The sequence below is a fragment of the Rhinolophus ferrumequinum genome, chromosome 5 (genome assembly GCF_004115265.2).
Source record: "Rhinolophus ferrumequinum isolate MPI-CBG mRhiFer1 chromosome 5, mRhiFer1_v1.p, whole genome shotgun sequence".
Classification (NCBI taxonomy): Eukaryota; Metazoa; Chordata; class Mammalia; order Chiroptera; family Rhinolophidae; genus Rhinolophus; species Rhinolophus ferrumequinum.
Genome location: NC_046288.1, coordinates 34203185 through 34226896, shown reverse-complemented (window position 1 = coordinate 34226896; position 23712 = coordinate 34203185). Strand labels below are relative to the sequence as shown.

The 23712-nt window shown below is 39.8% G+C and overlaps 1 protein-coding gene across 1 annotated transcript in view; it reads right to left on the bottom strand.

The window, feature by feature from the left end:
• The window catches only part of FRAS1 (Fraser extracellular matrix complex subunit 1), a 421740-nt gene that overhangs the window by 34797 nt on the left and 363231 nt on the right, over nt 1-23712 (bottom strand). Inside the window, exons 50-60 of the mRNA XM_033106538.1 lie at nt 22975-23202; nt 19123-19236; nt 17124-17274; nt 15874-16033; nt 13556-13724; nt 11024-11270; nt 9431-9775; nt 7758-7918; nt 7020-7167; nt 3221-3426; nt 10-166 (exon numbers count right to left, since the gene is read on the bottom strand). Coding sequence (XP_032962429.1) covers nt 10-166; nt 3221-3426; nt 7020-7167; nt 7758-7918; nt 9431-9775; nt 11024-11270; nt 13556-13724; nt 15874-16033; nt 17124-17274; nt 19123-19236; nt 22975-23202 — 2086 coding nt within the window. The remainder of the gene's footprint in view (nt 1-9; nt 167-3220; nt 3427-7019; nt 7168-7757; nt 7919-9430; nt 9776-11023; nt 11271-13555; nt 13725-15873; nt 16034-17123; nt 17275-19122; nt 19237-22974; nt 23203-23712) is intronic.

Below are 23712 nucleotides of genomic sequence, written 5' to 3'. Positions count from 1 at the left end.
AACTGTTACCATCTTCATCGTTGGATATGGTGATGGTGGCCATGTTATTCTTTCCAACTCTGGCTCCACTCCAGTGGTTTCCAAGAGGATGGCCGAGGTAGACCCTGAATTGTTCCTCAGGCTCAAACATGGAGTCATCATGGATAGAGACAGTACAGTTCTTCATCTAGAGCCAATGGCACAGGATAGATTAAAATTTGCAGCAAGACATCAATACCTTACTCAGTTTTATTTTTCTTCATTGCAGCATCAGAATCAACACAAATTCAAAGGATCCCAAACTGTTTAATGTATAAAGTACAATGTTTATATCGAACAGTTCATGCCTGAGTGGGACCTATCTATATGTGGAGCCTTGTAATAAGAACATTCCAAACCGTTTTGAATTATTGGTCATGAGTTATGAAGACCAATGAAAGAACCCACTAAAAAGCATCTGTAGTACATTTGGGTGCTTTCCCATGTTTTGCCTGGGCTGACCAGTACATTGGCGCATGTTATAATAGGGAGATTTCTGATGTGGGGGTTTAACATAGGATTAGACTTCCTGGAGAGCTGAATAAGGTTTCTTTTCCATTGTAAAAAATTGAAAACTCTTATAAAGAACTTAGAAAGGCCTACTGTTAGGCTAAAGACACCTTTAAATGCTCCAGAACTCTCAAATATGCTGCCAAATGGTGTCTCATCTGAAAATTGCTGAGTACGGAAAGTCTCAGAACACAATTTAAATCCCTGTTTGATGACAAGAAGTCAAGTGTTTCTCAAACTGAATATTCTCTACTGAGGATTGTATTCTTGAGAAAATGTAGAATACGGTCACAGCATTTTAGATAATGGAGCAGCCTCGATAGTAGAGTCATGTGAGAAGTGGGATTGTTTTCAGTTGAACCATTTCAAGTCCATTATACTACTGTATTGCACAGGATATGTGGGTCTAGAGAAGTTTCACTCTCATTTTCCTAATTATACTCAATGGTAGGAGAACATCCCTGTGAGCATTTTTATATGTGGCTTGCTAACCTGAATTTAAATTCCTGAAGAATGTTCCTTTTTTCTACCACATCTTTCTCACAATCAGAATTTCTTTATAGAAAGTATGAATTTAGTAATGACTCTTCGGGATGTCTTTAAAAGAAGACATTCTAGTGAATGACAAGTTTCAAAGACATATTGCTTAGCAAGCCAAGAAAATGAAGATTCCAAAATGTGCTTATGAATAATGAAAGATAGATTGTCATGTAGGTAACACAGACTATTAGACTGTATTTCTTTATAATTTCATGAAATAACAAACTGCCTCTTGGATAGGCAGATAATCCTCTTTTGAACTCAAAACAAATACAGACATGTAGACTCAAAGCTAAAGATTACATCTGTAGTATTTGTGTGTATTTTTAAACACGTGTTTCAACCTGCCACCGCAAAATTCCCATAAAACACATAATGAAGACAGGGCTTTTATGAGTCACAAATGTTTAAGAGGCTGAAAGTCCCAAAGAAGGAAGCTATCGTTTTTTTTTTTTTGGTCAGTAAAGATGAACAGAGGAAGAATCTTGGGTAAACTGGGATGTATAAGGTCTTCTTATGCTAAATTTCAAAAGGACTAACCACAAGGCAAAAATTTGATACACTGGCTTATATCAAAATTGAAGACTTCTATTCAACTAAGAATACCATGGTCAAAGGTAATAGATAAGTGATAGACAGGGAGAATATATTTATAATATCTAAAATTGGCAAGGAATTAATATTTAGAATATACAAGAAAGTGTATATTGCAAATCAGTAAGAAAAAGACAGCAATACAAGAAAATAAGGAATACAGGATAAAAAGAATAAATTGCCATAGGAGGAAACTCAATAAGCTAACAAGCATATAGAACAGTATTAATCAGAGAAATACAAATTAAAATGACATATAACTTTATACATATTAGACTAACAAAAATTGAAAAGATAACTATGCTAAGTGCTAAAGAGGATGTGGGCTTATAGCAGCCCTCATGTGCTGCTAGTGACATTCTAGAAAGTATTGTGACACTATTTTTTCAAATTAAGTACATGCATGTCCTATGGTCCAGCAGTTTTGCTGCTGAGTATATTACCAAAGAAATCCACACTTAACACGTATAAGGATACACTGCAGCATTATTAGTGGTGGCAGAGGGTTATGAGGTGACTGACTGGGCGCTATCGTGGTTCCTCACTGTCTATTGCTGAGAGTGGATGGATAAAATGTAGTAGATACACATCAGGAAATACTATGCAACAGTTGGAAGCAACAGATTAGATGAACACATAAATGACATGGATGAACAAAACATATTGCTGAGTAAATGCAGTAAAAGTTTGAAAAACATGTAACACACTAGCAATTGTATAAATTAAAAACTATGCACATAAAATAACCAGCATTTTTAAAGAACAAATACAAATTGAAAGATACTCATTAACCACAATAGATTGATGAGCTCTGAAGTGGGGAAGGGAATGTGACTGGAGAATTGATGTAAAATAAAATGAATAAATAACCAAAATAAAAGGGCCTTGAACAGGTCAATGAGGGCTGTGTTCCTTGAACCACGGGGTACAATTGACTCAGTCATCTGTAACTGAGATCCAAAAATGGAAAAATGTGATTCTCATTCAATATTCACGTTTGACATACACTGAGATGCAGGCTTTGAGTCTGATGCAGTCATACTTAATGATTGGGGATTTTTAGGGGTTCCTGTGCACATATGTGTATGCATCCCTTTTCGTGTACATGGTCAAGAGAATACTGACTTGAATCTATTCAACCAACGTCTGCCTATCTGATCCCAGACTATTGATCCTATACTAGGATGTATATTGCCCTGGGAGAGGGGTGCAGGTACTAGAGAATTATCTCTTCGTCCTCTAGGTAACATTGTGGAGTGTGTTCATTTCTTACATAGTTTCATAATAAGAGAAGACTCATTTATTTGATTCTGCTAAATTCCAAAAATATTACGCATCATCTAAATTTCCCAACTCAACCAATAACATATGTATTTGGTTATAAGTGGGAGACCAAGAAGATAGATACATACAAGTAGATGATATTACTAAAAATATTATCAATTAATAAGAAACTTCCTAGGATGTTCAGAACTTGTCTAAATTACTTTAGTACGGACAAATAAAAGGCATTAAGGAAGAAGAGAATTCCATCTTTAGCAATCATACATCCACTTACTTTTTCTCCTTTCAGAAACGTAATCCGTGAAGAGTCTGTATTTCTCCTTTCCTCGAAGTCCTCCATGACCCGAGCTGAATGGCCCTGAGTATAGCACCTCACTGACGACTCATAGCTCAGGTCTCCACTCCGAACGATAGGCACATGCAGGACACCGTCCTTCTCCTTCACTAGGAGCAAATCCTTGGCAAACTGCATGCTGGGCACTGGAGGAGGAGAAGGAAAGATGGAGGCATTGTTAGAGGGAGACAGAGGGCGGTGGCCTCAGCTCCTGTCAGCCCTCAGCACGCACATGGCAGGAGAGCTCCGCTAAGGGCTTCCTTAGGCTGGCAAATCACAGGTGGTAAGCAGATTTCAAGACATGGTTGCTGCTCTCGGGACAAAGGAACTGCTTCCACTGTGAGTGCGGTTCCAATAAAAGAGAATAAATCAATTCTGCATCTGTTTCTGCTCAGCTTCAGGGTACAGGTGCCATCTCAAATGCAAGCAGGTAATGCAAGTAAAGAAATGGGCCAGGTATAAGGAAAGTGGTGATAGAGTCATGCATACTCAAAAAAGTTCACTTTCTTCTAAGGCTACAATAAGGAACACAGCGGTGCAAGCCTGCTGATAAATGGCCATTCACATTGGTCCTGAGGCCAGGGAGAGAACAGGAAGAACTGGTGAAAACGAAAGAAGAGGCCCTGTTTAAAGGGGGTCTAGTCTTCTGTTGGCAGATCTTCCTATTTTTAAACAAAGCCAGAGATCTGGAGTTTTATGTGCTATCTCCTAAATATAAAAATAGTAACCAATTAAAATAGTAAAAAGAAATTCCAGATAGGTCAAAACTATTTGGGCCAAACAAAACACATCCACATGCTGGGAGGTCCAGTGGTTCCCCGGCCTGTGACTACTGCTGCAGAGCTGCCACTTCTCTTATAATTCACACGGCTTCATTTGACTTTAGGGAGGAACTGTTGCCAAATTGCAGTTAAAAACAAGGACTTCGGAGTATATAAGCTTGAAAGTCTATCCCAGCCCTGCTGTGATATAGGGCAATCAACTTAGATTTTTCTGAGGCTTGTTTTTTTTTTTTTAATGTAAATTGGAAATAATATCTAACTCAGAGAATTATTGAGAGGATTGAATTTAACGAGGTTATGTATGTGTGGTTCTCAATACAATATCTGGCACACAGCAGGCACTCAAATCTTGATAGGAATTATTATCACATGGTTATTATCACCTCCTATTTCCAGCCTTCTCAATATGAAGGGTAATTTTTTTCTGCTTCCTTCCTACAAAGCCTGTGGTAATTAGCTGTGCATTAAGGCGTGTCCCCATCCAAGACCAACATTTTGTTGACTGTTACTTATTAATTTCTTTCTTTTTTTTTAATTAAAATTTATTGGGGTGACAATGGTTAGTAAAATCACATAGATTTCAAGTGTACAATTCTGTAATACATCATCTATATATCACGTGTGTGTTCACCACCCAGAGTCAGTTCTCCTTCCATCACCATATATTTGACCCCATTTACCCTCTTCTACCACCCCACTACCCCTTTGCCCTCTGGTAACCGCTAAACTATTGTTTGAGTCTATGAGTTTTGGTTTCTCTATTTGCTTGTCTTGTTCCTTTGTTACTTTCAGTTTTATATACCATGTATCAGTGAAATCATATGTTTCTCGACTTTTTCTGTCTGACTTATTTCATTCAGCATAATAACCTCAACATCCATCCATGTTGTCACAAATGGCATTATTTTATGTTTTCTTATGGCAGAATAGTACTCCATTGTATATATGTACCACATCTTCTTTATCCATTCATCTACCAAAGGACACATTGGTTGTTTCCATGTCTTGGCCACCATAAATAAGGCTGCAATGAATATTGGAGCACATATGTCTTTATGGATAAATGTTTTCAGGTTTTTTGGGTAGACACCTAGGAGAGGGATTATGGGTCATATGGTAATTCTATTCTTAATCTTTTGAGGAACTTCCACACTACCTTCCATAGTGGCTACACCAATCTACATTCTTAATTTCTTAATAAACATTACAAAGAGGTAGTCCCTCCAGTTATATGTCAGTCTTTGGGGCTGCAGGAAGCTGACGTTACAGCTGTGGTGTTCTACTTCCTGTCTGCATCCTGGATATGTTATATATGCCTTATCAAACCCAAAAGGAAAGAACAGAAAGGGAAGCACCCAAGCATTCTCCACTCAGTATACAGAAAGCTGTGTTGGCCTCCAGTCTGCCCACTGCTCAGAACTATTGGCATTAGCAAAATGAAACAAACCCATTATCTGAGTTAAGCCAAACAGTTATCATTTAGTGCTAAAGAAAAGCCCAGAAAATATTTCTTAAAAGAACATTACATCTAAAGGAAAATCAACAGCTTTGGCATTAGGCCTCCAACATTAACCATTTAGGGCTCTATCATCCAGTAAAATGGTCTGTGCTGTTAAAAGGGTGGCGAGGAAAAGAAGGAAGCTCGTTGCCAGGTAGAAAGCAAGACAAGCTAGGAAGCTTTTCTGCTCATGGCAGATTATCCAAGGGTTCGGATTGATTTTTCTCGCTGGCCTGACTGGCACCAAGTCAGATGACAGTTAAATGCTAGAGTGGCAATGTTTGGGTTTTATAATGCATTAACCAACCCAACTTTCTCTTGAGCTGTAAAACACTCCTTTTGTTTTTTCTCTTTAACAAGATATGAACCCTCACTCCTAGTCGAAAGAAAAAGGAAGTGGGTGAAAGCTTCTCGTGATTGTCTGCTGGGCAGTCCCTGCTTTACAGAGCCCCCAGTCCAGTGGGAGACTAAGGACGCTATTGTCAACCACTGGGGATGCTGACTGGAGTCCTCCTGCGTGACGTGGAAGGTTTGACTCGATCTTCTCTACCAAACTCTAGAATCTGACAATTCTAAATTTCATCAATTTTCCCCTAGAAACAACTATCCTTTCCTGTTCATCTTCATGTTACTTAGATTAGATCTTCAGCGGAGACTGACATTTTGTTCATATACCTGTTTCTATTCATTCCTGCATGTCATCCACAGAACCGCCAGTAGTGGTTTCCTAAAACAAAAATCACACACCACTCCTCGGCTTGTCAGCATCTGTTGCTCCCCTCTGCTTATAAATTCCTTAGGCTAGAAGTTAAGTCTTAGAACTTGACTCAAACCCATCTTTACATTTCATTTCCTTCTATTCACCTCCTGCCAGGCTCAAAGCAAAAGACAGCATCTCACTGTATTCCAAATATGCATCTCTCAAAATTTTATACCTCATATAGACTATCTCCACTTGAGAAGGTTTATTTTGTTCTCCATTAGGTCAACTCCTATCACACTTGAAGACACAGCTTAATCATCACCTCCTTTGTTAAATCTGCTACAATTCTTCCACACGTAGTTACTGTTCAGTCCCCTCTGCTCCCACAGTACTGGATTGTTAGCACCAAAAGGTTATTTATCATAATAAATTCTATTTTTTCTGTTTAAAGGTCTTATTCCCCAATGAGATGTTGATCTTCTTGAGGACACAGCCGGCCAAGGCTTAGACATTTTTTTGTGTGTCTAGCAGAGTGCCACAAACATGAAAAATTATTTATTTCCCATATTTCTATGTAAAAGTATATGCATGCATGTGCTCATACACATATACGTGTGCACGCACACACACACACACACACACACACACATTTCTTGAATGAAAATGTGAATGAGTTCCAATGCATACACATAGAAATTAAGGGGAAAAAATAGAACTAATAGTCTACGCCACAAAGAGGCGTCCCCAATCTCTTACCATCCTGGAATGTGTCATTAATTGCAATGACAGCTTGGAAGGGTTTGGTCAGTTCGGCCCCTTGTGCTGAGCTGAGAAAAACCACAAAGGTCTCCAGTCCTTCAATTACTGGATACTGAGTGTCATCCAAGATAGTCAAGGTGCAATACTAGAAGAAAAATCAGAATGTTAACTAGACTCTTTGGGGTGAGCATTTTGCAATATATACAAATATTGAATTATTATGTGGTACACCTGAAACTAATATAAACTTATATGTCAGTTGTATCTCAATTTAAACTTTTTTTTTTATTTTAAAAGAAGAAAAATCAAATCAAACCTTGTAGAATGCCCAATATATAACACTCATTTGCTTTTGGGAGATTAGGACAGAGGTGACAACTTGCCTTTCTTTGGTTGTCTTAAGTCTTTTTTTTTTTTTTTTTTGGTTCATCCATAAAACTGTACTCTTTTTATTATACACCCTTAGGTGGTTTGTTTCTAGATATTTACATCAAACTAGTGTGGTTTCTATCCTAAATATGTGGTGCTGGATATCAGATGCTGAAAATGTCACTTGGAGACTTTGTAGAAGATCCCTCTAAGTTTGTTTTCTTCTTTGTATGTTTGTATTTTTGAAGAAAGGGACGACAGTAATATCACAAGGGGAATTTAAGAGTCCTCCAGAGAGTTTGGAGAACAGACTAGAGAGAGACCACATTAACAGACCCATCCAGACTTTCACTGCTCTATGCTCACCTGCTCAGTGATACCTGGCCCAAACTCCACCTTCCTGGAGCTGGGAACGTAGTCAACTCCTGGAGTGGCAGAAGCTGGGTCCGAGGGTCGCGTTGCACACCAGACAGACGTCAAGGTAGAAAGGTCAGTCCCATGGCGGGTTACTGGAATCTTCACTGTGCCTGAAGTGAGATTCACAGATTTCACTGAACGAGAGATTCAGTGGGCCTTTCTCAACAATGCTCTCCTTCACAGCAGCAGCTGTGTTATCCTGCTGGCTTGTCTATTCCAACTTCAGTGACACCCCTGTGCTCCCTCTGAGGAAGCCTGAGAGGTGTCACCACCCTTCTTATACTTGACATTAAGATGAAGAACAGATTTGGAGGAGGGTCTCAAGGAGGCAGTGCTGGAGAGATAGACCCTAGGGGAAAGTGGTTTTGTGGTTTCACAAAAGAGACTGTTCACGGAAGAAGAACAATGACTTTAAGGGGAGAGGATCCATTGAAAAACACTTCAAATCTATTTCGGGAGAAGAAACTCAGAGACTAGCACCTCAGGGATGAGTCAGAGAACAGTCAATTAAGGAAGAACCAGCGAGGGGACTCGATGGGGCCTGAAGCTGAATGTTTCTAATTAAATGTTCCTAACTGGTTTGATTTTCCTATTTTATCCGAGTGGTGCACACATCATTACTTAAACCACTTGTGCTTATTGCTTATCTTAGGAATGAAACTCACCGTCTGGTCTACGGTGACATCATACTTCATAGGGTCCTCATGACATACATGAGCAGTTTTAGCTGATTTCACAATCACATTTTTCTAGCTATGTTGTGGGGTGACATGTAGTGATGGCTTGGTATTTGGTATATGGGAAAGGAAACATGACGTAGACGAAAAGCTCTGAGTTCTAATCCCAGCTCTGCTTGATCTTTGGTGACTTATTTAACCTCTCTGGGCCTCCAAATGCTTTCCCATATAATGGTAGCTTTTCCACAGAAGATGAAGCGAGAATGCATGGAATGTCCATCACATGGTACTTGGTATGCAGTAAGAGCTCAAAAATATCAGCTCCCACTATCTGTCAAAATATCATCTTCGAGGAGGTGAAAGGCCTTGATCAAGTGGCTCGAATCAGTGGATACTCATCATAGCTGTGCTCCTTCTGACAGTATGTCTGCCAGCACCATGCAGCAGACGTTAAGATCCTTATGGAACCAACCAGAAGAGAGAAGGAGTCTGGGTGGAAAAAAAATGTGCCCACTGGCTGCTTTGGGCTGTTATATGAATGAGAAAGTTCCAATTGTGAAAACACTGAAATTTTAGAATTTATTTGTTTTACCAGCTAGAAGGATACTAAGTAACTTATGTCCATTCTCAACAGATCACACTCCCCTCCTTTGCAAGCCAAAATGCTTAGCACCATGCCCTCCCTCTGGACCACAGACATCAGCCAATGAAGCTGTCGGCCAGATCCCTTCTGGCCATCAGTAACCAGAGCAAGAAAAGTTGATGGAACTCCCTATTCTTCACTACCTTCCATTCTTGGTTGGAATGCCTAGCATGACGTATATAATGCCTCAGAACAACAATGGCATTCTCAGCGTTTTAAGGACATTGTCAAACTTGAGAGAAAATCATTCGAGAAAGGGATTAGGAAATGGGCGAGGGAACCCCGGACATGCTCTCCCTTACCTGCATCCTCGCTGACCGTGAAAGCCGTGTTGCCCAGGGACACAGTGGAGGCATCATTGGGACCACTAATAAGCACCTTGGCCAATGACACCGCTCCGATGCGGGCATTGGCAGAAGCATCTGCCAGGGCAATCTCAAACTCTTCCTCCTCTTCATACTCGCTGTCATCAATGAGCATGACGTCACAGGTGGACATGGTGATGCCAGGCCCGAAGATCACGCGACTCTCAGCAGACATTCCTCTAGATTTAAAATCAGAGCCCGATTCCAGAGCATAAAGGCTACTTCCCATAGCTGACTTAGGGATTGTGTAGCAAATCGCAGATACAATGCTGCTTGAATCCCCTGAAATGCAAAATGGCAAGAAAACCAAAGCATTTGAAAGAGTGCTTCTCAAATTTTAAAATCTCTGATGAATTGGTGAGCTTGGTTTCTTCCGACACACTCCATCACTATTTCTGTTCACAATCTGACATGAAACCTTTCTGCACTGCAGTCTCTTTTGAGCTGATGGGATAAACCCCTTGAGGATTTAACATACCCCAGATATTTCACCAAACAACTTAAAATGGATTTCTTATTCTGTGAATTTTGTGCTCTGTTAATTCACAAGACTCATTGCCCACCATCTAAGACCACAGCGGGTGGAAAGATAAGAGACATATTTGGTACTTTAAGTGGCAAAGTAATTGTATCTTGAAGGTAGTGCTATGAGCACAGTTCACTGCCTTTCTGAATAAACTTCTGCATTTTAATTCCAAGGGAAAAACAAGCTCGTTTAAAAAAACGAAAGATAAGACAAAATAAAACCCTCTTTTCTGTACAAATGACTTTACTTATTAGTGCTGCCACTGCCCTGGGTGACAGCCTGTTCTAGGCCCAGTTTGCTGGCCCCGAACAATCAATGGGACTTGCTTGTTTTCCAAGTGGTGTCACCAAGGGTTTGCATTATCTACAGTGTTTGTTACACTAATGCCCAGTCATCAGATTCAATAAAAACCTGACATCATCACTTTTAGTCATTGTGTGGCTTTGAATGAAGATTTAATTTCCATATGTTTTACAGTCTCAATATTGAACAATCATAAATCCATATAGTCTTTGCTTTCATTTTCAGCCCCTCAAGAATTGCTTTATTTCTCGCAGTTTATTGCTCATCTGAGCTCTACAGTTGACACTCACATAGGGAAATCTTTAAACACATTTTTGTTTCAAGAACTAAGATGAGAAACCAGTTCTTATAAACTATAACTTCCCTCCTTGACCAAGGCTAATAAATATTTTATGGATTGGGTGATTGATTAAGAATACTGAGTACATGAATAATTTGCAAGGCCAAACGTAACCAGTCTTTCAGTCCCATTAAAGAATAAATGGCAGTGCTAATAACTTGAACTAAGAAGAGAAGCCTTCTGAGAGCACTCACTATAGGTGGGATCATTGTAGAGACATGTTAGGGATTTAAATGAGTTAATACATGTACAGTACTTACACACATGAGTTAATATGGCACATCATCACTTGGCACATAAAAGGGATTCAATAAATGTTAGCTATCAGTATAGCTCCTTGTCACCTTTGGCACCAACAGACCTTTTCTTTCAATAGGTGCAAACAGAAAACCAGCACTCTCGTTGACTCGGTAGGTCTTCTTATCAAACTCTAATGTGGGTTCATCCTCAGTGTCGTTGATAATGACCTTCGCCTGGGTGAACTCCCCTAGCAGGGCATATGCTGGCATGCTGAGCTCCACGGTGAAACTCTCGATATTCTCAAACACATCATCATCGTTGATGACAATAGTGCAGGATTTGGTGTCCTCTCGCTCATCAAACTGCACCTGTTAACAAAGAAAACAACCAGGAGTTAAGTTGTGCCTCCGCTTCCCCTGCTCTGTTCCCCCAGAGCATCATGGGAAAAGAGGGCCCAAGTCTAGTGGACAGAGCACTGAATGAAATAGCTGGTTCCTTTAGCCCCCTGCATGACCTGGAACACTTGGTATCTCTTCCCATTCTACATCTGCACATTGGGACTGATTTACGGCACAGGCTCGTGGAGGGCAAAGACATCCCCTGTCATTTGGTGACTGTAGAAAAACATGTAGGTAACTATTCATTTCCTGTTTTATTAACTCACTTGGGATATCAAGAGTCATTTGGTTACTTAGTTCCCTTTCTATCTGTGGCAAGTTTAACTGGAAAGATCTTTGAACTTGGAGTGTGGAGTTCTCAGTCCTGGTTTTGTTACCTCCCAGCTGGGTTAGGCTTTGAAACTTTACAAACATTATTTTCCTCATCAGCTAAATAATAATAATGTTCCTATTTCACAATGCTTACTGGGAGGACTAATGGAGACAATGTTAATGAAAGCACTAAGTTTATTTTAAAGTACTGAACAAATGCACGATATTATCCTTATCACCATCATATTACTCGCACAATCAAAACTGACATAGAATCTCAGTGTACTGAATGATGGTGTTTGAATTCAGAAAAAGTTACAGTGCAAACAAGCTAGGCTGAACTAAGCTATAATGTGAGTGAACTTAGCCTGGTACAAAACAGTGAAATTATTTTACATGCATAATTGTAAACTTTCAGGGATTTATTCTGGTTTTACTTTGTGTGAAAATAAAAGATACAATCTTCAAATGGAACCAGGGCTATAAATTTGTTCAAAATTGAAATGGCAGGAAATGGGCCTGGATTGTACTTTTTGAAAACTGAGAGAATTGAAACATATGTAAAAATAGTCATAAACCTCTAAAAAAAAAAAACCCACATAATTTTCATCAACGGAAAATTACTATTACATATCTAATCATCTAACCAAATTAAGTTTTACTAAGCTCCACATTTCCAAACACTCCCAACTAAGTGAAACTCTTGACAGATCTCTACTTGGGATCTAGAACACACTGCCTCTTATCTCTCCTTGAAAAACACAAGTACATGCCTTTTCTTATCATGTTAAAAGACTCCTTAGCTTATCTGTTCTTTTCTAATTTCTCATTAAAATTTCACATATAAGGCCTTCACTTAGTCCAGCTGAAATGTCTCAGAGAGAGGGTCTTCTTTTTATGATTTATGTTGCCATAAGAATAATGAAATTACTATGAGAAAACATTGAATAAATACTTACCAAGTGCCAGGCATTGTACCATAATAAAAGATGACAAATATAGGGCAAATATATGCCATAAAGGGGTTTCTTTCTTCTATTTTTTTGTTTAAAAAATTTTAGGAGTTTATTTGAACAAAATTTGTTTCCAATCAGGCAGTGCCAAACCAGAAGTGGTTAGGTGCACTCCACCGACAGGAGCTGGGGATAAGACTTTTATAGAGAAGACATGGAAGCAAAGCCAAGGAATTTACTCTTTAAGTCCTCCTTTCTCTTTTGCTTCCATTCTCTCCTTTTCTCTCTCTCTCTCTCTCATGCATACCCTGATACTAATTACCACCACTGTTACGTAGAAACTTACAAATTTGTCTCTACCCCAGAAGTCCTCTCTGGACTCCCTACCAACCTATATAGCCATCAATTTATTGTCTCTAAGGCAACTCACACTCAACATATGCGATGCAAAGTCAAGATCACCCACCCAACCTGCTCTCTCCTAGCAAGGGGCATGCCCATCCATTTTCCCTTCCGCCCCACTAACTAAACCACTGCTAAATCCCATCAGTTGATGGCTTACTCATCTGTTGAATCCATCCACTTCTCTCCACCTTCAATTTATAATTAAAGCTTACGCTTCCATCATCTCTCACCCAGCCGATCCAGGAATTTCCCAATTGGTCACCCCAGATAAAGGGGAGAGAGGGTTTGGATTCCCAAGGCTGTGTGTAGGATATGATGCCTTAGAGACATTTTTTTTGGTCATGAAGCACAGTGGAAAGACTGAGAAGCTAGAAAAGTTAAGCTTTGGCAGCTAAAAACAAGGGAGATTACATAGACTGTGAAGAACAAAGTACTATGGGGATGGCTCATAGGAAAATCACTTGAGGAAGGATGCCCATGGAAAGGGAGGTGGGACAAAAAGAAGTAGGAAGGTGCCACAGTAGCCTATAGCACATCACAGCCCGTGCAGGCAGTTCAGGAATTAGAGGCCCGCCTCCCACCTACCTGGCCAGCATACTCCACGTAGTCCTGCTGCCCAGGTTGGGAGCTGACCCTGGAGCTGGAGCTGGCGGTGCCTTGTTCAGTGCGACACAGGACGATGGCATACTGGTTCAGGTTTCCAGTCCTCTGCACTGTGACGCTCACAGAGCCTGCCTTCTCACTGACATTGTAGCTAGAAGCACACAAAAAGGGAGTGTGAAATGCTGCCCCTGGGCTGTGAAGAATTCATTTGTTTAATACCAATCTCTTCTGGTTGGCTAGTGGTATCAGGCATTTCAGAGAACAGGAAGCTTGGTTCCTTTTAGAAGCCAGGTTGTAAATTGACAGAACGTGTTCACCTGGGACAGTCACAGGACCAAGTGACTAAGGAAGTCATGGATGCAGAGTGGTATCTGCCTCATTTTCAGAGAGAGTGGGAAGTCATTCAGAAGGTTGGAAGCACAAAGGCACTATGAACTTTGTATTTTGGAACATGGAGAAATGATAAACAATCTCTCCCTAGTGTAGGAGAGTAATCAGAATAGGTCAGTGTGTTCTTAGGGAATAAAGTTGCTTGGAAAGCAATTAATGAGTTAGCTCTGGTGGGAACTGACTGGACTGGATCTATAGGAAGTATGTAAAGTGTGTAGAGGAGTCAGGGCAGTGCCAGAGGTAAGAAAATGAGAATTGGACCTAGGTAACAAAGGTATATAGACAACAGGGGAATGACAGGGTGCTATAGACTGACTGTGTCTCCTCCTCCTCCAAAATTCATATATTGAAATCCTAACCCCCAAAGTAACGATATTAGAGGTTCAGCCTTTGAGAGGTAATGAGATCACAAGAGTGAAATTCTCATAAATTGGATTCATGCCCTTAGCTTAGTCTCCCATCCTTCCTCCGTGTGAGGTTACAATGAGAAGACAACTGTCTTATGACCCAGGAAGCAGGCTCTCACCAGACATTAAATCTGCCAGCACCCTGATCTTGGGGTTCTCAGCCTCCAGAACGGTGAGAAATAAATGCCTGTTGCCTATCAGCCACCCAGTCTATGTATTTCGTTATAGCAGCCAGAATGGACTAAGAACTTAGCTTGCTGCTAGGAAATTGTATTGCTTTTGCAAAGTAGGAGGGAAGCTATCCATGTGCGGTTAATTCATAATAAGTGTCTCGGTTTAGAAAAGCCCCAAGTGAGTGGGGCCTGAGCTGGGCTTTGGTTTTCATCGCTGAGGACGGCCACTGGACCAGGGCTGTCCAGTGTGGACCAGGGCAGTGCTTCTGAGAGGTTAGTCCTCACGGCCACCTTTGGGGCCTCTGTACTATTTAGTCCATTAAACATTAGAGAAAACATGATAGATTTGATTCAATTAATTTAATTTTGGCGGAGATACACAAAGTGGTAAAGTAACAGTAAAACATTACACTTATAAAAGTGGATTCTGATTTGCCAATAATTTTCTAAGTATGAGTGAGTATGGGGCATACGAAATCAAATTTTTATGTTTTCCCTTTTTTCTCCCAAGTTCTAATTTTCATCTGACTTATCATGAAGTTGATTTCTTAGAATACTGAGTCTCTGAAATGTAGATTTAAAGAATTTTCCCCCCCCACAAAAATTATAATCTTAGTTATAATTTAACCTATAAAATCAGCACTGTGCTTGCCCAGCTTTACTAGTTGGTGCCTCTCTGTTTGCCTCTTCAACTCCCCAACAGACCACGAAAACATCTTAAAAAGCTGTCTGCATTAAGCTGCAAAGCTGCATGTATTTGCCCTTAAAGGTATACAATCCTATGAACACCAAAGGAGCTAGGAGGAGACGACGAACTTGAGGACAGAGAGAATGTAGCAGGAAGGCAAAGATGGTGTTATAGTGGGCCAGGGATTATTGGCAAAACACGAATGTACATTATTTCCCTATCAGTTCTACTGGCTTATCTTCTGAAACTGGAAGACAGATGCAAAAAACACTTGCAGGAGAGGCAGTAAATCACAATAGTTAAAATCACTGGGCTTAAATCCTGGTTTTACTAGTGATTAGCTATACAACTTTGGGCAAGGTACTTAACTTCTTTCTGTCTCTATTGCTTTGTTGTTGCAGGGGCAATCATAATATTTATCTCATAATTCCAATTATTAAACAAGGTGAGTAGGTCAAGTACACAGTACAGTGCTTGGTCCATATAGTATTCAAAAATATTTGGTGTGATTATTATTTTTTTATTGTTGTTATCAACACCAGTGTCATAGACGACTAGAGCTGAGCCACAGGGTGCTTCCTCCCGATTTCCTCTGCTTGCCCAATTCATTTCTCAAGAAAGAACACACACTAACACTTGTACCTGGTGTATTTAAAGCTGATGAGGGACCACTGGATATGGAAGATATTGTCACGGACCACATTGGGTTTACTGTCTTTCACCAGAAACTGAAAACTATCCATCATCTCATGGATCTTCTTCTCATGCAACACATAACGAATCAACCCTAAGTTCACATCCTCTGTGAGAAAAAAATATACCGTGAATTAGCCCATGGCTGTAAAAACAGTCTCAGCGATTCTCACACCAACATACCCAGTTTATTCTTCTAATGGGTCACAGACAGAACTCGTTTTCCCAAGAACAAAAAGGGATAGTAGTCTTAAAACTAAATGTTCCTGCCAGATTTAAGAATAAGATCCTATTGCTATGTGTGACAAAAGGTCTGTCCTTATGCTGTTGTAAAATGAGAATTCCAGGGTCTTGGCATAAAAGCACTTTAATAAATGTCTATGGAATGTTAGAGACAAATCTGAGAAATGACAGAGACAAGTCTCCAAACTCATCCTCTGTGTATATATGCTCAGGCCCACACTACCTTCTAAATAAGGTTCTTTGGAAGGTATATGTTACTAAGAAAAGCTGGGGGTTGGATTAAACAGCCCATATACAAGGCACAGAAAAAATGCAGCAGAAGAGCACATAAGATGGAGGTCAAGGAGTAAAAGCAAATATGGCATATAACTTATAAGATGCAGTTTTGCAGTGACTCCTCCCCATCAGGTCTATTCTCAAAGGAAGTCTAGAAGACTGTAAAAAGCTTATAAGGAACTAAAGTACAAAGTACTCTGCTTGATATGATTCAAAACAGGAAAATATTTCTGTTGAGCAATTTACCCATGTTGATTTTAATTTCTTTGCTGAAGACTAAAAAAAAAAAATCCATAACTCTAGAGAACAAAAAGTAAACCACACAGGTTCACAGATCTTTCATAAAGTCGGGTGGCTGTTTTTGATTTTTTTTTTTTTTAATAGAAAACCAAGCAGTATCATGTGATTTTCTTCCAGAAAACTTGGCCAAAGCCAAAAGCAATTTGGGAGCCGAGGAAGCATGGTAAACATGTTTCTTTTTTTGTATTGCCAAAATTCAGTGTAACAGGAAAACAAATCAGGAGAAGGAAAATTACCAGGTCGAATGGTTAGACACTACAAGACCTATTTGTTTGCAAATAGGCTACTTAGGGGTGAGAAGCTGGAAGTGCTTGTGAGAGAGGTAGGGAGAGTGGTGTTAGAATAGATTCCTCCCATTTCTTGGTTCTCCAAATGCCCACCCTGCGTGAAAGTCACAGCAGCCCTTCCAGGCTGCAGCTTGTTCTCCACGGAGCCATGCTTGGGGCCCCTTGTAATCTCATAGACAAGCTGCAGGTCCTCCGTGTCCGGGTCCATGGTCAGCAGTTCCTTCTTGGTGATCAAGTTGGTAGCCTGGAATAGAAACCCATTAAATTTAATTCCTGAGGTGGGAATAAAGCAAGAACAAGACCCCGTGACTCAGATTTAATTCAGTTGAACAATAATTTACGGAGTGCATATTTACTGCATAGAAAACTCTGTCATTATTGAAGAGGATATGAGGATAGAAAACATGCCAGTCTATGCTCTTGATGTGCTCATACTTCACTGGGAATGAAAGGCTCATGAGCAAGGTAGTTGTGGCAAGAGCTTTAACGGGAGTGTATAACGAGTGCTACACACTAATCAGGAGCGGGAGAGATTAAATTCCATCTGATTTGGGGAGAAAGGGATTTGAGGTGGTGGAATTTGAATTTGGGCTTTACAGAAGGTTAGAACTTTGAATGAATGATACAGAACAGGGAAGATGGCCATTTTATACCTTACAGGAGTCAACTGCAGTGCTTGCAATTGAGTAAGATAAATTTATGGTACCCTAATATTGCTAAAATATTTGGGCTAAATTTTAATTCACTCATTCACTCATTCAACAAAGATTTAGTGAAAGCAAAGGTATGAGAGAAAACAAAAGGCCTGGTCAACATTTTAAATGCTAAAATAAGGACATGTAAGTGACCTTTGGATTTGGCAAAATAGAGATCATTGGTGACTTTCGTAAGAATCACTGCAGTAGGGAAGGAGTTGGAAGTAGGAAACCCACTGGAGAGTGTCAAAAAGAGAATGGGATGGTTCTGAATAAGGAAAAAAAATTAAATAGGGCACAAAAGGAATTTTCACTGATTTTGTTTCGTATGTTTTTAAAAATCCCAATTTGTTCAGTGGAAAGCTACAGTACCACAGCTGCATTTATAGGCAGATCTCATTTTATTGTGCTTTATGCTATTGCATTTCACAAATACTGTGTTTTTTACAAATTGAAGACACAACCTTCCACGAGCAAAAAGATTATGATTCTCTTTATTGCAGTACTCACTTGAGTGAGTAGTCTAGAATTGAACCCACGATATCTCCAAGGTATGGCTACATAACCAACTAATCAGCTCCATGGAAATGAGAAAATCCACATCTTAGAGGCAATACCACACACAAAATTAAGAAATTATTTCTCAAACTGAAATGAAGAACTGTGTGAGTTTGGGTGGGGATGGAGATTTAATGCTTGACATGTTGTTACCAGGTGAGAATTATGGCATATCTTAAAACGACCAAATTGAGATTTAGGAGAAGGAAAAAGAAATTTCTAAAGTAGAATTCCTTTGAGGACACTCCTTTTCAAAAATACTTCCTTCCCATTTATGGTGTATTCCATATGTTTCTCCAAATCCATCCTCCCCTTCTAGTTAACAAAGTTTCAGCTGAGCACCTCGCTGCCCAGCTATAGGCTCTATTTTCTAGTCTCCCATGCAGCAGATGGGGCCATGTGGCCAATTTTTACCAGAATAATATGAGTGCAAATGATGTGTTTAATTTCTGTATCACTTGCTTCAAATGAAGTTCCTTGCCCTCTACTTCTCTGTTGTCCTCTTCCCTTGGCTCCAGTCACCAGCAACAACCCAGGGATGGCAGAACAATAAGATAGGAGGAGTCTGCCATCTCTGTAGGGTCATGTGGAGTGCTAGTCGGCCTACTTACTTCCATCCTTTATGTGAGAAAAAATAAACTGCTATTTTCTTTACACTACTATATTTTGGGAGCCATTTTATAAGAACATCTTAAACTATATACAATCCTAATCAAACTCGGCTCACTTAGGGAAGAATAAACATGAGCTGAGCTCAAATTCTATTCATAAGTTATTGTCATGCATTAGGCTATTGCCCAAGTTCGTCAATGTGAATGTGGCAGATGGAAAGGGCTTACCTTGCCATCCATATACTCCAGCCATTGGAGTCCTAGGTTGGTAACAATTCTCGGGGTGCCATCATCTACTGGGAGAATATCTACTTGGAACTGCTGAGGTGCTGCTGTCATAATCTGTGGGGGAAGCCAAAAAGGACAATGAATCTTTCACAGACATCTGAAACATGTCAGGTCCAGGACCTACAAAGCTAGAATCCCTGAAATCAGCTGACACTTCAGAATGGGCAACTGAGCCAGTTTCCATCACTTATCACCACTTGGCATGAGGCTTACAGGAGAATGCTGATTGATAAAATGGGAACAATATGAGAAGAAAAGCAAGAAACAAGTAGCACTCTTGCTGGAATTTCACCTGCTGTGGAATTTGACTTTCACACATCTACACATTTTTTAGTAGAGTTCAATAATTCCCTGAGGTGAAACAATACACAAAATATTTTTCTTTCAATAAGTCTTGTTAAAATTTTCCTGAAAGGTAGACAAAAATCATCAGGAAAATGTTAATGTCAAAGTCAGCAGTTGGAATTCTGCCAGATGTGAAAAGAGGTTTCATGGAAAGAGACTTGATTTCTCTTTTCTTCCTTTCCCTTCTTTTCCTTTCCTTTCTCTTCCCTTCCCTTCCCTTCTTTTATTTATTTTTTTTAACATTTTTTTTATTGGTTTCAGGTGCACAAGATAAAGTAGTACTTAGACGTTTATCATTTATACCCCTCACACTGTGGACACCCCTTCCCACATCCACTGTCCCTCTGACATCGCACAGAGCCATCCCATTTCCACTATCTCCACTCCCAATGCTGTACTCCGCCTCTTGTAAGTACACACACACACACACACACACACACACACACACATATAAACTTGTAGTTGACATTCATTATTGTTCAGCTTCAGCTTCAGGTGTACAATGCAGTGATCAGGCATCTACATCATCCCTGAGGTGATCTCCCTAATGAGACAAGTGTCCATCAGAGACCCTACAAAGTCTTTACAACATTATTGATTACATTCCCCAAATTGACTTTGGTATCCCTGTGGCCATCTTGTGGTTACCGATTGTGCTTTTTAATCCCCTCACCTTCCCCCTTATCCCCACCCCCCCAGCCCATCTAGCAACCCTCAGTTTTTCCTCTATGTCTCCAAAACTGTTTCTGATTAGTTCATTCACTTATTCTTTTCTTTAGATTCCACATATAAGTGAGATCATATGGTATTTGTCTTTCTCTGTCTGACTTATTTCACTTAACATAATGTTCTCTAGGTCCATCCATGTTGTTGCAAATGGTAAGATTTCTTTCTTATTTATGGCTGCATAATACTCCATTGTATAAATGTACCACAGTTTCTTAATCCAGTCATCTACCGATGGGCATTTCGGTTGTTTCCATGTCTTGGCTATTGTGTATAGTGCTGCAATAGACATAGGAGAGCATAAAGTGTTTTGAATTAGAGTTTTGGATTTCTCCGGATATATACCTAGGAGTGGAATTACTGGATCATAGGGTAGTTCCATTTTCAGATTTTTGAGATACCTCCACACTGTTTTCCATAGTGGCTGCACCAGTCTGCAATCCCACCAACAGTGCACAAGGGTTCCCTTTTCTCCACATCCGCGCCAGCACTTGTTGTTTGTTGATTTGTTGATGATAGCCATTTTGACCGGGGTGAGGTGGTATCTCATTGTGGTTTTTATTTGCATTTCTCTAATTATTAGTGAGTTTGAGCATTTTTTCATATGTCTGTTTGCCATCTGTACGTCCTTTTTAGAAAAATGTCTCTTCATGTCCTCTGCCCATTTTTTAATTGGGTTGTTTGTTTTCTTGGAGTTGAGTTGAGTGAGTTTTTTATAAATTTGTGATATTAATCCCTTATCAGATATATCATTGGCAAATATCTTTTCCCATTCAGTAGGATCCCTTTTTGTTTTATTGATGGTTTTCTTTGCTGTGAAAAACTTTTTAGTTTGATGTAATCCCACATGTTTATTTTTTTTCTTACTTCCCTTGCGCTAGGAGATATATCAGTAAAAATCTTACTGCAGGTAATGTCTGTGAAGTTTCTTCCTATATTTTCTTCTAGGAATTTTATGGTTTCAGATCTTACATTTAAGTCTTTAAGCCATTTTTAATTTATTTTTGTATATGGTGTAAGGAGGTGGTCCAGCTTCATTTTTTTGCATGTGTCTGTCCAGGTCCTTCCCTTCTTTTTAATAAGAACAGTCCATATGGGGAAAAGAGGTAAAAGAAATCAAGAATAAAAGCATGAAGGTGAATAGTAAAAATAAATTTTGGTTTATAATTTCATTTTTACACAGATACACATACACACAACACATACATGTTGAGTGTGACTCAGCACCTCACTGTTTCTGAGACGATAAGGCAAGCCGGCACACAGGGCAGCAGATGCTGGTGTTTCAATTTCTACAACCCGCCTTCTAAATTATTTTCATTTTTAAAATAACATGGTCCCCCAGAGACCCACTGTGACCTTTTACATTTATCAGAGAGGTAGCCCTCTTACTGATTTATCCTGAAATCTTTTTTATCTTCTGAAAGTCAAACTAACTGGGGAGCAGCTACAATCAGGGAGAGAAAAAATAAAAGCGATGAGCTGCCAGGTGGTGATGCCGTACAGACACGGAAATTGCAGGGAAATCCCAAGAGCCATTCCACTGACACCTCAGCCAACTGAGAATGACCTTCTCACAGGCTGGCTGTCTCTAAAGGAAGCAGGAGGATATTTCTTCCAGAAAGGAATCATTTCCATTCATCATCAAAGTCGGGAAGGAACTCTGCAGGACCGAGGAGCTGACCCTTTGGTTATCCTGGAAGTACGGTAGGGTGTGATTATGTAGTTCACTAAAATTGCTTCTGCCAACTCAGACACTGATGTGTGAGATGTAGGTGTATCCACAGGCCTACCTTTTAGCAGGGTTGCACTTATTCCCAGGGGAATGTTATGGGACTGCAGGAGATCTGGCTAAGGAATGAGGAAATGAGTAAAGATGGCAAGGGAGGGTGTAGAGGGGCTGTCTTAATGTTTCTTCTAGACACGTTGATATCAGAAGGGAGCAATTCTCTGAGGGATGTAAAGCTTGATGGCTGCATGACCTCAAGAGAAAAGCATCTTTACCTGTTTCACATGCTGGTCCTAAAATGATGAAAGAGATGGTGATTACAGCCACAGTTTATTGGATGTTTCTTGTGTTTCCTGTAGAAGGCACTGGGCTAAGAGCTTTATGTACATCACAAGGGTAGATATCATCCCCATTTTACATATAGGGAAGCTGAGGCTTAGAAAGGTTAAATGACTTATAAAGACACGCAGCCAGTAAGTGACAGAGTTAGAATTTAAATCAGCGTCTTTAGGATGCAAATGTCATTTTAACCATTGTTATTCTTCATGAGACTGAGAAACTCTGGCTGGCTAAGGGGACATATAAGAGAGAAAAACTATCTAGAATCATATAATATCACTGAAAAAAAAAGATGAAAGAAAAATGAAAAGAGTAAAGGGTGAGCAAAAAGGGAAGGAGGAATAATAGTAATAATAACAATAACTATCACCTTCTATTGAAAGTTCTCACAATTTGCCAATAGTGTTAAGTACTTTATGTGGATTACCTCCATTGATCCTTAGACTAATCAAAGCTGGTGATTATTATTGTACCCATTTTACAGATGAAAAATTAAGGCTTGGAGAAGTTAAGTAATTTGCCTAAGGCCCATTCCTTAGTGACAGAATAAGAACTCAAACAAGGCTATCCTTGGCCTAAAAATGACCTGTTGTATCTCTGCACAACCTCTGGAATGCTTTGCTGTGCCTCCCTCTCCATTGTTTCACCCTTACCTCTTTCCCTCCTTCCTCAATAATAAAGAAAGGATTTGTTCCATCATCAACAGTGAAGGTGAACCAGTCTTTGAGGGAGTTGCTGCCATCATGGCTATAGCTGACCCGGTTCTGGTAGACGTCTTCCATGGTGAAGGTGGAGGTGTGCTGGAAATGCTGGCCGTTGGTGGTTCGCTCAATGGTGCCATGGCGTGGGGGCTGCACGATGGTGAACGTGACAGACTCAGCCTGTCAAGCAGGTTAAAAAAGAAAAAAAGCAAGAGGAGAAGGGAAGTTTGTAAGAGAAACCAGATAAGGGAGTGATGGCCAACAGGTGGTCAAAGGTAGCCAACCCTTATAGCATAAGGATTGCATTTTCTTTATAAATACCAAAAATAAAGCTAAGGAGAGAGAGAAATTATATTGGTTACTACCATTGAACTTATATTCTAGTGCCTTTAGTTGTAAGACTAAGACATTTAAATTTGTCTTTTGAGGGTCACGGGAAAACCTGAATCTTTAACTTCTACCAGGATGATAGGAACTAGACCTTTTAAAACTATTATTTCCTTTCAATCATCTCCTACCACTTTCCCAAAACTCATATCCAGAATCCCATATGCATCAGAATGGAAGTTAATTTCCCATTTCTAATTGCTGCTTCTAGGGTAACACACAGAAGGAAAAATAAAGAGGTAGAAAACCCTGCTCAAGACTTTCCAATGATTTCCCAGCAACTTAGAATACAACGCAAAGGCC